This window comes from Primulina huaijiensis, chromosome 8, assembly GCF_012295235.1.
Source record: "Primulina huaijiensis isolate GDHJ02 chromosome 8, ASM1229523v2, whole genome shotgun sequence".
NCBI classification, from domain to species: Eukaryota; Viridiplantae; Streptophyta; class Magnoliopsida; order Lamiales; family Gesneriaceae; genus Primulina; species Primulina huaijiensis.
The window spans coordinates 10,664,525-10,675,959 of record NC_133313.1 but is presented as its reverse complement, the minus strand read 5'-3'; the positions used below and the strand labels follow the sequence as shown (position 1 = coordinate 10,675,959).

The 11,435-nt window shown below is 39.7% G+C and overlaps 1 protein-coding gene across 1 annotated transcript in view; it reads right to left on the bottom strand.

Moving 5' to 3' along the window:
- LOC140982062 (uncharacterized) overlaps positions 1–11,234 on the bottom strand; it is a 32,647-nt gene extending 21,413 nt beyond the window's left edge. The window contains exons 1-6 of the mRNA XM_073448475.1: positions 10,344–11,234; positions 8,745–9,269; positions 8,226–8,654; positions 7,961–7,991; positions 7,016–7,372; positions 6,751–6,958 (exon numbers count right to left, since the gene is read on the bottom strand). Of these exons, the coding sequence (XP_073304576.1) occupies positions 6,751–6,958; positions 7,016–7,372; positions 7,961–7,991; positions 8,226–8,654; positions 8,745–9,269; positions 10,344–11,174 (2,381 nt within the window). The 5' untranslated portion in view covers positions 11,175–11,234. The remainder of the gene's footprint in view (positions 1–6,750; positions 6,959–7,015; positions 7,373–7,960; positions 7,992–8,225; positions 8,655–8,744; positions 9,270–10,343) is intronic.
- Positions 11,235–11,435: the final 201 nt, after the last annotated feature.

The window sequence follows — 11,435 nt, the reverse complement described above, 5'->3', positions numbered from 1 at the left end:
CTAGAGCCAACTACTCATAAACTTTAATCCCATTGCTTCGCGATGCTTCTCAAACAATGGTTCTGGCAAGGGCTTTGTAAGTGGATCAGCAACGTTATCTGTAGAGGGGACTCTTTCGACTGATATATCTCCTCTTCCCACAATCTCCCGGATGATGTGGAACTTCCTCAGTACATGTTTGGATCGCTGATGAGACCTTGGTTCCTTTGCTTGCGCAACGGCACCAGTGTTGTCGCAGTACACCGGGACTGGATCAACTCCATTAGGAATAACGCCCAACTCTTGGACAAAATTCCTCATCCAAACTGCCTCTTTGGCTGCAGCAGACGCAGCAATGTACTCAGCTTCAGTGGTGGAATCCGCAACGGTGTCTTGTTTGGAACTCTTCCAAGAGACAGCCGCACCATTAAGCATGAATACAAAACCAGATGTCGATTTCGAATCATCTACATCACATTGGAAGCTAGAATCAGTGTAGCCTTCCAATTTTAATTCTCCACCCCCATAGACCATGAACAAGTTCTTAGTCCTTCTCAAGTACTTAAGAATATCTTTCACGGCCTTCCAATGCATTTGACCAGGGTTGGCCTGATATCTGCTTGTAACACTCAAAGCGTAAGCAACATCAGGACGTGTTGATATCATACCATACATGATACTACCAATGGCTGACGCATATGGAATACGTGTCATCATCTCTATCTCTTCATCAGTTTTAGGACACATAGCTTTTGATAGAGTAACACCATGACACATTGGTAAGTATCCTCTCTTGGACTCTTCCATAGAGAATCTCTTCAGAATGGTATCGATATAAGTGGCTTGGGTGAGTCCTAGCATCCTTTTTGATCTATCTCTATAGATCTGTATTCCCAATACATAGGATGCTTCACCCATGTCTTTCATGGAGAATTTACTTGCTAACCATACTTTAGTTGATTGCAATAATCCTACTTCATTCCCAACGAGTAGGATGTCATCAACATAAAGTATAAGGAATGTCACTGCACTCCCACTAACTTTCTTGTACACACATGGTTCCTCAGGATTCTTAACAAACCCAAACTCTTTGATAGTGCTATCAAATCTGAGGTTCCAACTCCTTGACTCCTGCTTGAGACCATATATAGATCTCTGAAGTTTGCATACCTTATGCTCACTTCCTACTGATGTGTATCCCTCAGGTTGAGACATATAGATTTCTTCTTTGATGTCTCCATTGAGGACTGCAGTCTTTACATCCATTTGCCATATTTCATAGTCATACCATGCTGCTATGGCCAGTAGTATTCTAATGGTCTTAAACATAACAACTGGTGAAAAAGTTTCCTCATAGTCAATTCCTTGCCTTTGAGTATAACCTTTTGCAACCAGTCTTGCTTTGAAGGTCACTACCTTGCCGTCCGCCCCAAGCTTTCTTTTGTAGATCCATTTGCATCCTATGGGAATGATTCCCTCAGGTGGATCCACTAATTTCAAGACTTGGTTTGAATACATTGAGTCCATTTCTGACTGCATGGCTTCAAGCCATTTGGATGAATCAGTATCAGATATTGCTTCTTTAAAGTTCATTGGATCACATCCAACACAAGACTCATCATGGTCTTGTTCATGAATGAGCATATATCTTGCAGGTGGTCTAATAACCCTATCAAACCTTCTAGGAGCTTTTACTTCGACTACTGGTTGTTGGGGATTGGGTTCAACTACTATAGTTGAGGGAGCATCTTGAATTTCTTCAAGTTCTATCATCTTACCTTTTCTATCTAATAGAAACTCCCTTTCCAAAAAGGTGGCATTTCTTGAAACAAACACTTTTGCTTCATTGGGATGATAGAAATAATATCCAACAGAATTCTTTGGATATCCTATAAAGTAGCACAAAGTGGATCTACTATCCAATTTTTCTCCCACTGTCTGCTTCACGTAAGCAGGACATCCCCATATTCTCAAGTAAGAATATTTGGGAGGTTTTCCCATCCATATCTCATATGGTGTTTTATCCACTGCTTTAGTATGGACATTATTCAACAACATTGCCGTAGTTTCAAGCGCAAAGCCCCAAAACGATGTAGGCAATTCAGTGAATCCTATCATAGATCGAACCATGTCCATCAGGGTTCGATTTCGACGTTCAGAAACACCATTCAATTGTGGTGTTGCTGGTGGAGTCCATTGTGAGAGAATCCCATTCTCTTTTAGATAACCCAAAAATTCAGCACTCAAGTATTCTCCACCTCGATCAGATCGAAGTGCTTTAATACTTCTTTGTAGCTGATTTTCTACTTCAGATCTGAATTCTTTGAACTTTTCAAATGCTTCAGATTTGTGTTTCATCAAATAAACGTACCCATACCTCGAATGGTCATCAGTAAAGGTAATGAAGTAGTAATGCCCAAATTTTGTGCTAACACTTAGCGGGCCACAAACGTCCGTGTGGATCAAATCCAGTAGACCATGTGCACGTTCCACGTTTCCACTGAATGGAGTTTTAGTCATTTTTCCTTTTAGACAGGACTCACAAGTTGGTAGAGAATTTATGTCTGACAGGTCAAACATGCCTTCTCCCACTAGTTTGTGCATCCTTCTTTGGGAAATATGACCTAGTCTAGCGTGCCATATTTGTGCAGGATTTAAATTTTCTATTTTCCTTTTGTTTGTTGTTGTTTTCGTATGCGCTTGGACATTGTTTAATGGAATATCCTTTAATTTTAAGTTATAGAGATCGTTTGTTAATTCTCCGGTTCCAATCAAACATTCATTCTTGTATAAATTGCAAACACCTTTAGCAAAAACACAAGAATAACCATCCCTATCAAGCATAGAAATAGAAATAATGTTTTTAACCAATTCAGGAACAAATAAAACATCTCTCAAAAACAACTTAAAATTATTGTCCAAAATTAAAGTAACGTCTCCAATGGCAGTGGCAGCAACTCTTGCTCCATTTCCCAGTCTTAGAAAGGTCTCACCATCTCTAAGCCTCTTGCTTCTTCCCATCACCTGCAAATCATTGCATAGATGAGAACCACATCCGGTATCCAATACCCAAGAAGAGGAATTAATAGAAACATTAACTTCAATATAAAACATACCATGGCCAGAACGCTTCTGGGCAAGATACTCCGCGCAATTACGCCTCCAATGTCCAGGCTTGTTGCAGTGGAAACAGATTTGTTCTGACTTGTCAGGCTTTGTGGGCCCCGGATTTGGTTTCTTGTATGGCTTCTTGTTGGGCTTGTTCTTCTTTGGAGGGGCAGAACGTTTCTTGCCTTTATTTGGGGCTCCCTTTTTCGTACTATACGAAGAACCCACCAGAAGAACATGCTTTTCCTTTTTAATTGTGGCCTCATAATTAGTGAGCATATTGACCAACTCTTCAAGGGTGGCCTCAAGCTTATTCATATTAAAATTAACCACAAATCCATCGAACGAGGCAGGTAAAGACAGCAATAGAATATCAGTCGAGAGCTCACTAGGCATAACCAAGTCGAGTCCCACCAACTTCTCGATGAGCCCAATCATCCTAACACCATGCTCATGGACCGAAGCCCCCTCTCGCAAGCGTGTAGTCATGAGTTCTTTAACAGTAGCATGTCTCTCTGAACGAGTTTGTACAGCATACAATTCTTTCAGATGAAGGTGAATGTCAGCAGCATTCACCGCCTCCTCGAACCTTCTCTGAAGTTCATTCGACATAGAAGCCAACATGTAGCTCTTAGCCTGAAGATCATGGTCCCACCATTTCTCAAGCTTAGCTAACTCAGTCCTACTGATATCAGAAGATGCCTCCTTTGGTGGCTTCTTATCAAGCACATACGCAATCCTCTCGGAGTTCAGAACAATCTTTAAATTTAGGAACCAGTCGTGATAGTTAGGGCCAGTCAATTTGTTTTGATCGAGAATGATTGAAAGCGGGTTACGAGTAGACATCGTAAATATACTGAAAATGAAACCAGATAATAGTTACTGATAATTTTAAAATAATTCTAAGATATAAAATATGGATTTTCATTTTATAAATTTCCCTCCCACTATTTTGACATTTCCACCACCCCCTGATGAAAAAGGGAAATCATATTTCCTTAGTAGGCACGTAGAGTCCAATTAGCCAATTATAATCCCGAATAATATCAGCCAATTATAATTTCTAAAAGGTAGAATCTAATTGCATCTCTATGCAACCTTTGCGTGTTTTGCCTCACGTTTAATAAGGACCCAATAATATGACGCCGTTTATTTTCACGTGTCAAACCAACCCATCAATATTGAATTATAGTGGAAGGTCGCCATGAGTTCCCCCAATAATATGAGCCGAAGTCATGGGAGTTCCACTCAATTCACATCATATGTCCAGTGGAAGTCACAGCTTTCAGGCGTACAGGTCTCCCCAATAATATGAGCCAGACACTGTCCGCGGGTAGTGATCAACATGCAACCACGGTTGATGGAAGGCAAGGAAAAATTAAACTCTTTTAATTTTTAATTTTTCTGTTTGATATAAATTTTGAATCTTATTCAAAATGTAGGATTTTAATTTTAAAATTGTCTCATCATTTTTATTTTAAAAAACGCGTGCCATGAGTTTGTATGTTTGCCGGATTCATGCAACTATATTATTTAATAATATACATACATGCATACTACTATATATCACATATATCATAATATGACATTCAACAATAAATAAAGATGATCGATTGCCAACACTATTAGATCCATGTGGCCATACATGGATCAAGTTCCAAACCTACGTGAATGCAGGGATGCAAATGCAACTTATTACAAAAGCTTCCAATATTTTACATGTCTTCATCTTGATCATCGAGCCCACCATCTTCCAGTCTTGATCTCCCACTATTTCTAATTATTACATTTGAATAGCCATGGCACATAAGGGATACATCTCATGGGGTGGGAACGGGCCATAAACCATGCTCACTTTAATAATATCAAATATTAAAAACGAATAAAACAGTAAAATATCCTAACATACACCTAACACATTGGTCAAGGCTTTCGATCATCCTTCATGCATTTTAATATCAAATATTAAAATCAATTTAATTAAACAATTTAATTAATTGATAAATTATATATCTAATAATATTATCACTAATCATCACAATTATTAAAGAATTTAATAAATTAAATAAACCCCTTTATTTAATTTCCAATTAAATCAATAATAATTGATTTCTTGCAAAAACCCATTTTTACCATAAATAATTAAAATAATATTCTAATTATTTATTTTACAAGAAAATTATTAATTTTCCAAAAATTAATTTTCAAAATAAAATTTGAACCAATTTTAAAAATTATCAATTTTGCACAAAAGTTTGAAAAATCAGAAAATCGCACCCTAGGCCCAAATAATTCAAGCCCATCATCCAGCACACATCCCGAGACAATCCCGGGCAGCCGCCCGCTGCCCGAACGTTTCGGGCAGTGGCGGCAGCCCCTGCGCGCTGACAACCCGGAACAGTTCCGGGCAGATTAAATTTTTTTTTTTTTGTTTTCTGAAAAAAAATAATAATTTTGATGCTGCATCTATTTTCTGAAAATTTTCTTGTGTGGTTAGAGACAAATTATTCAATATAAAACGATACGTTTTAGAAAAAACCTTGGCTCTGATACCACTGTTGGATCTCGGTTTTCTACGTGCCCAAACGCAGCGGAAGTTTAAAATTTTTATTTTATTTTGAAAACAAAATAATTCTTTTGGACACTCGTATGGTTTTCAGGAATTAAACATGCATAGGATGTTTAAAAATTATACCTTTGATGATTAAATCACGTGGCTCCAACTATTCCGGGGTTAGCGGAGATAGCTCTTGATGAAAATCCCCACTAACTTTCTTCGATCTCCTTATAGTATCCAACCAAATTCTTTGGATATCCCAAAAAGTAGCATAAAATGGATCGACTATCTAATTTATCTCCCACTACCTGCTTCACATAAGCAGGGCACCCCCATATTCTAAGATAAGAATATTTGGGAGGCTTACCCATCCATATCTCATATGGTGTCTTATCAACTGTGATGTGAATCCACGTACGAATAAAAGCAAACACGATTAAATATGAATCGCGCCCTCAATTTAATATCGAACAAGGAATTCGTGTTGTCCAGATCTTTTGAATCAAGTGTGTGTGTTGTGATTTTCACCTCTAAACTATGAAGAGTTTAGCAACAAATAATCACGAAATAAACAATCGAAAATTATGACGAACCTTCAAATAACAAATCTAAGACAATCCACACAAGCACGATCGACAAACGCCACAAAGTTAAAAACTTTGATAAGTTTTATTTTTGTTTACAAAGCTAAAGCCTTGAAAAAATTTAGAGAAAACTCAAAAACTTTTATAAAATATCAATGATAATCTGAAAAGTGTTCAATTTTTTCGTCCATATATTGACTACAAATCAAAAGATATGATAAATCTAGTTACCTATCTAATTAAAACTCTAAAATAGGAAAAGATAATGTTTCTCGGAACAAGGCGCACTCGAGCGCGAGATTCAACCGCTCGGGCGCGAAGTCTTCTGGACAGGTCGCGCTTGGGCGGTAATATTTTACCGCTCGGGCGCCGCTGCTTCTTGAGTTCACGTCTTGGACAGTATGTTTGGCGCTCGGGCGGTAAGATTTGGCCTCTCGGGCGCCGTGGTATCTGGACTCCTCTTGATTTAGCACTTGAATAACGTTCCTTTGGCTCCCAAACTTATTTCCATGCATCTCGAACCCTTCAGCACTTTGCACCTCGCTTGTAAGTCCTTCTTCCTTGCTCATAAGCCCCTGCAACGCCTCTTTAAACTTCTTCAGTCGTCCCCTCGTGATTGGTCCCGCTGGTAACTCTAAGGGATCCCATGCTTTCCTTGGGACGTGCACATCCGTGTTCGCATCATCCTCCCCTTCTTGAAAAGGATTTGTCCTCAAATCCAGCTCGTCACCTACATCAAACAACGACAAGTCACTAACATTGAAAGTAGAACTCACGTTATACTCACCTGGTAGATCGAGTTTGTAGGCATTGTCATTGATCCTTTCAAGTACTTGAAATGGTCCATCACCCCTAGGTAATAGTTTAGAACGTCTCTTCTCGGGGAACCTTTCCTTCCTCAAGTGTAGCCACACCCAATCACCTTTCTCAAATATCACCTTCTTCTTTCCCTTGTTGGCTTGCTTTGTGTATCGTTCATTCTTCTTTTCAATATTAGCTTTGACCTTCTCATGCAAACTCCTAACAAATTCCGCCTTCTTTTTCCCATCCATGTTTAACCTTTCACTCACAGGTAAAGACATCAAATCTAACGGAGTCAAAGGGTTAAAACCATAAACAATTTCAAATGGCGAATAGTTCGTAGTAAAATGCACGCAACGATTATAAGCAAACTCAACAAATGGCAAACAATTTTCCCAATTCTTCAAGTTCTTTTTAAGAATAGCACGCAAAAGTGTTCCTAATGTCCTATTGACAACTTCAGTTTGCCCATCCGTTTGAGGATGACAAGTAGTAGAAAACAACAATTTTGTGCCAAGTTTAGCCCATAAAGTCTTCCAAAAGTAACTCAAGAATTTAACATCGCGATCAGAAACAATAGTCCTAGGCATGCCATGCAACCTAACGACTTCTCTAAAGAACACATCCGCAATGTTTGAAGCATCATCAGTTTTGTGACAAGCAATGAAATGTGCCATCTTAGAGAATCTATCAACAACAACAAATATTGAATCCCTCCCCTTCTTAGTCCTAGGCAACCCCAAAACAAAGTCCATAGAAATGTCAACCCAAGGCTCACTAGGAACAGGAAGTGGTGTATACAATCCATGTGGTTGTGTCCTAGACTTAGCTTGTCTACAAGTTATGCACTTATCACAAACACGCTCAACATCACGCTTCATGTGTGGCCAATAGAAATGTTCATGCAATGCACTTAAAGTTTTTGCCACACCAAAGTGTCCCATCAAACCACCCCCATGTGCCTCCCTAACAAGTAATTCGCGAATTGATGATTTAGGGATGCACAACCTATCTTCTCTAAACAAGAAACCATGATGCAAATAAAATTTGTCATGTGGACCATGCATACATGTTTCAAACACACTCTTAAAATCCTCATCTAGCACATACAACTCCTTGACATGCTCAAACCCCAATATCTTAGACTCCAAGGTAGAGAAAAGTATGTACCTTCGTGATAGTGCGTCGGCCACTACATTTTCCTTACCTTGTTTGTACTTGATTATGTAGGGGAATGTCTCTATGAATGCCACCCACTTGGCATGCCGCTTGTTCAGCTTTTGTTGCCCCTTAAGGTGCTTTAGAGACTCATGATCCGTATGAATCACAAACTCCTTAGGCCTTAAGTAGTGCTGCCACGTCTCTAGAGTCCTCACAAGTGCGTAGAACTCCTTATCATACGTGGGATAATTCAGGGCGGCTCCATTGAGTTTCTCGCTAAAGTACGCCACGGGCCGTCCCCCTTGCATCAAAACTCCGCCGATACCTACGCCTGAAGCATCACATTCAATTTCAAACGTATTAGCAAAGTCAGGCAAAACAAGTAAAGGAGCATTAATTAATTTTTGCTTAATAGTATTAAAAGACTTCTCTTGCTCCTCGCCCCAATGGAATGGAACGTTCTTCTTGATCACCGCTGTCATGGGTGCTGCCAATGTGCTAAAATCCTTTACAAACCTCCTATAGAAGCTTGCAAGTCCATGAAAACTTCGGACTTGACCAACAGTAGTAGGCGATGGCCAATCTCGAATAGCACTTACCTTGTCCTCATCCACTTGTATCCCCTGTGAGCTTACCACAAAACCAAGGAAGACAAGTTTGCTTGTACAAAAATCACATTTCTTTAGGTTAGCATATAGATTTTCAGCCCTTAGTGTGATTAACACAAGTTTCAAGTGATCAACATGCTCATCCAAGTCTTTGCTATATACTAGGATATCATCAAAGTAAACAACAACAAATTTCCCTATGTATGCACGCAAGACATGGTTCATTAACCTCATAAAGGTGCTAGGAGCGTTAGTTAAGCCAAAGGGCATTACCATCCACTCATATAACCAATATTTGGTTTTAAATGCAGTTTTCCACTCATCACCTTCCCTCATCCTAATTTGGTGATAACCACTCTTCAAATCAATTTTGCTAAAGATACAAGCACCATGCAATTCATCTAACATGTCATCTAGTCTAGGTATGGGATGCCTATACTTAATGGTGATGTTATTGATTGCCCTACAATCCACACACATACGCCATGAACCATCTTTCTTAGGAACTAATAAAACAGGCAGAGCACAATGGGACATGGACTCACGCACAAAACCCTTATCTAACAACTCACTTACCTGTCGTTGAATCTCCTTAGCCTCCTCCGGATTGCTCCTATAAGCCGGACGATTTGGTAATGCACTCCCGGGCACCAAATCAATTTGGTGCTCAATCCCCCTCAATGGTGGTAGCCCTTGAGGTAGCTCCTCCGGAAATATATCATCAAATTCCCGCAAAAGTGAAACAACAATGCTCGGAAGGGACCCGGCTATATCACTTGTGTTAAAGAGGATCTCTTTGTAAAGAATCAACACAAGTGGTTCACGTGTGTGCATCAATTGCTTCAACTCATTTTTTTGGGCCATGTATGTTTTCTTTTTGGCCCCTTTCCTCTCATTTTCTTTTCCCTCATTTTCTTTCCTCTCCTTTTTCTTTTGTATGGCTATCTCACTTTTTTTGTCACTCTTTTTTTCAGCCATTTCATTTTTATCTTCAAAGGCCAACTCACTTTTTAATTCACTCTTTTTTTCGGCCTCATCTCTCCTCTTTTTTTTTAATTGGTCCTCCAACACTTGCTTTGGGGACAAAGGAAGTAAGACAATGGACTCCTTTTTCAACACAAATGAATACTTGTTCTTGAACCCATCATGTGTCACTCGCCTATCATATTGCCAAGGTCTACCCAACAAGATATCGCAAGCATGCATAGGTACCACATCACACAAGACCTTATCCACATACTTCCCAATAGAGAAAGGCACTAGCACTTGTTTTGTCACCTTCACTTCCGCACAATCATTCAACCATTGAAGCCTATATGGTTGAGGGTGCTTTAATGTAGGTAAACCCAATTTCTCTACCATCTCACAACTAGCCACATTAGTACAACTCCCCCCATCTATGATTAAATTGCAAACCTTTTGATTTACAAAACATCTAGTATGAAATAAGTTTTCCCTTTGGTTAGTCTCCTCCTCCTTGACTTGGGCACTCATGATACGCCTAGTCACTAGTGCTTCTCCAACAACCGCCTCATAACCCTCGTCAGGATCCTCTAATGCAGGCATCTCATCATCATCACCCTCACTATGAGATTCATACTCACCATAGTCATTCAAGATCATCACCCTCTTATTAGGACATTCACTAGAAATATGACCCAACCCTTGACACCAAAAACATTTAGTATCCCTAGATCGATTAGAAGGAGTTTCATATTTACCTTGCACTCCTTGCTTAGGCGCCTCTTGTTTGGTCTCAAATTTGGGCTTGGTCACCACCTTATTCTCCTCACGCTTCTCCACATTTGATAGCCATGAAGATGATGAACCTCCGGTTTGATTGGTGCGGCCAACTCCACTCCTTTTGAGTTGTTGCTCCACTTTTATGGCCATTTGCACCATTTCGTCTAGATCCAAGTAGTGCCGAAGTTCAACTTGATCTTGGATTTCCCTGTTCAAACCACAAAGAAAACGAGCCATCGTCGCCTCATTATCTTCCTCAATATTAGCTCTAATCATGACTACTTCCATCTCCTTATAGTAGTCCTCAACACTCTTCACCCCTTGCCTTAAAGTTTGTAGCTTCTTAAACATCTCCCTATAGTAGTGGTTGGGCACAAACCTTTTTCTCATCACTCTCTTCATCTCATCCCAAGTTTCTATGGGCCTCTCATTGTACCTCCTCCTAGTGGTCACTAATTGATCCCACCAAATGAGAGCATAGTCTAAAAATTCAACCACCGCCAACCTCACCTTCTTTTGTTCGGAATAGTGGTGACACTCAAACACAAACTCTACCCTCTTTTCCCACTCTAAATATGCCTCCGGATCAGATTTCCCATGGAACGAAGGGATTTTCATCTTAATACTACCCATATTACCATCTTCCCTATTCCCATCATATCTACCCCGAACGGCTTCTCTTCTACCTCTACCAATTCCTCTACCTCTTCCATTCCTACCCCAATTATCATTTTGGCTCTCCTCTTCTCCTCCAAAATCAAACTCTTCCTCTTCTTCTTCTCTACCCATATTTTTAGGATTTGATTTTTTTTCACTCGTACTAACCTCAAGCCTATCCAACCGCTCATGTAATGGCTCCATCTCAACCTTCAACATCCTACTAAAATGCCCAAA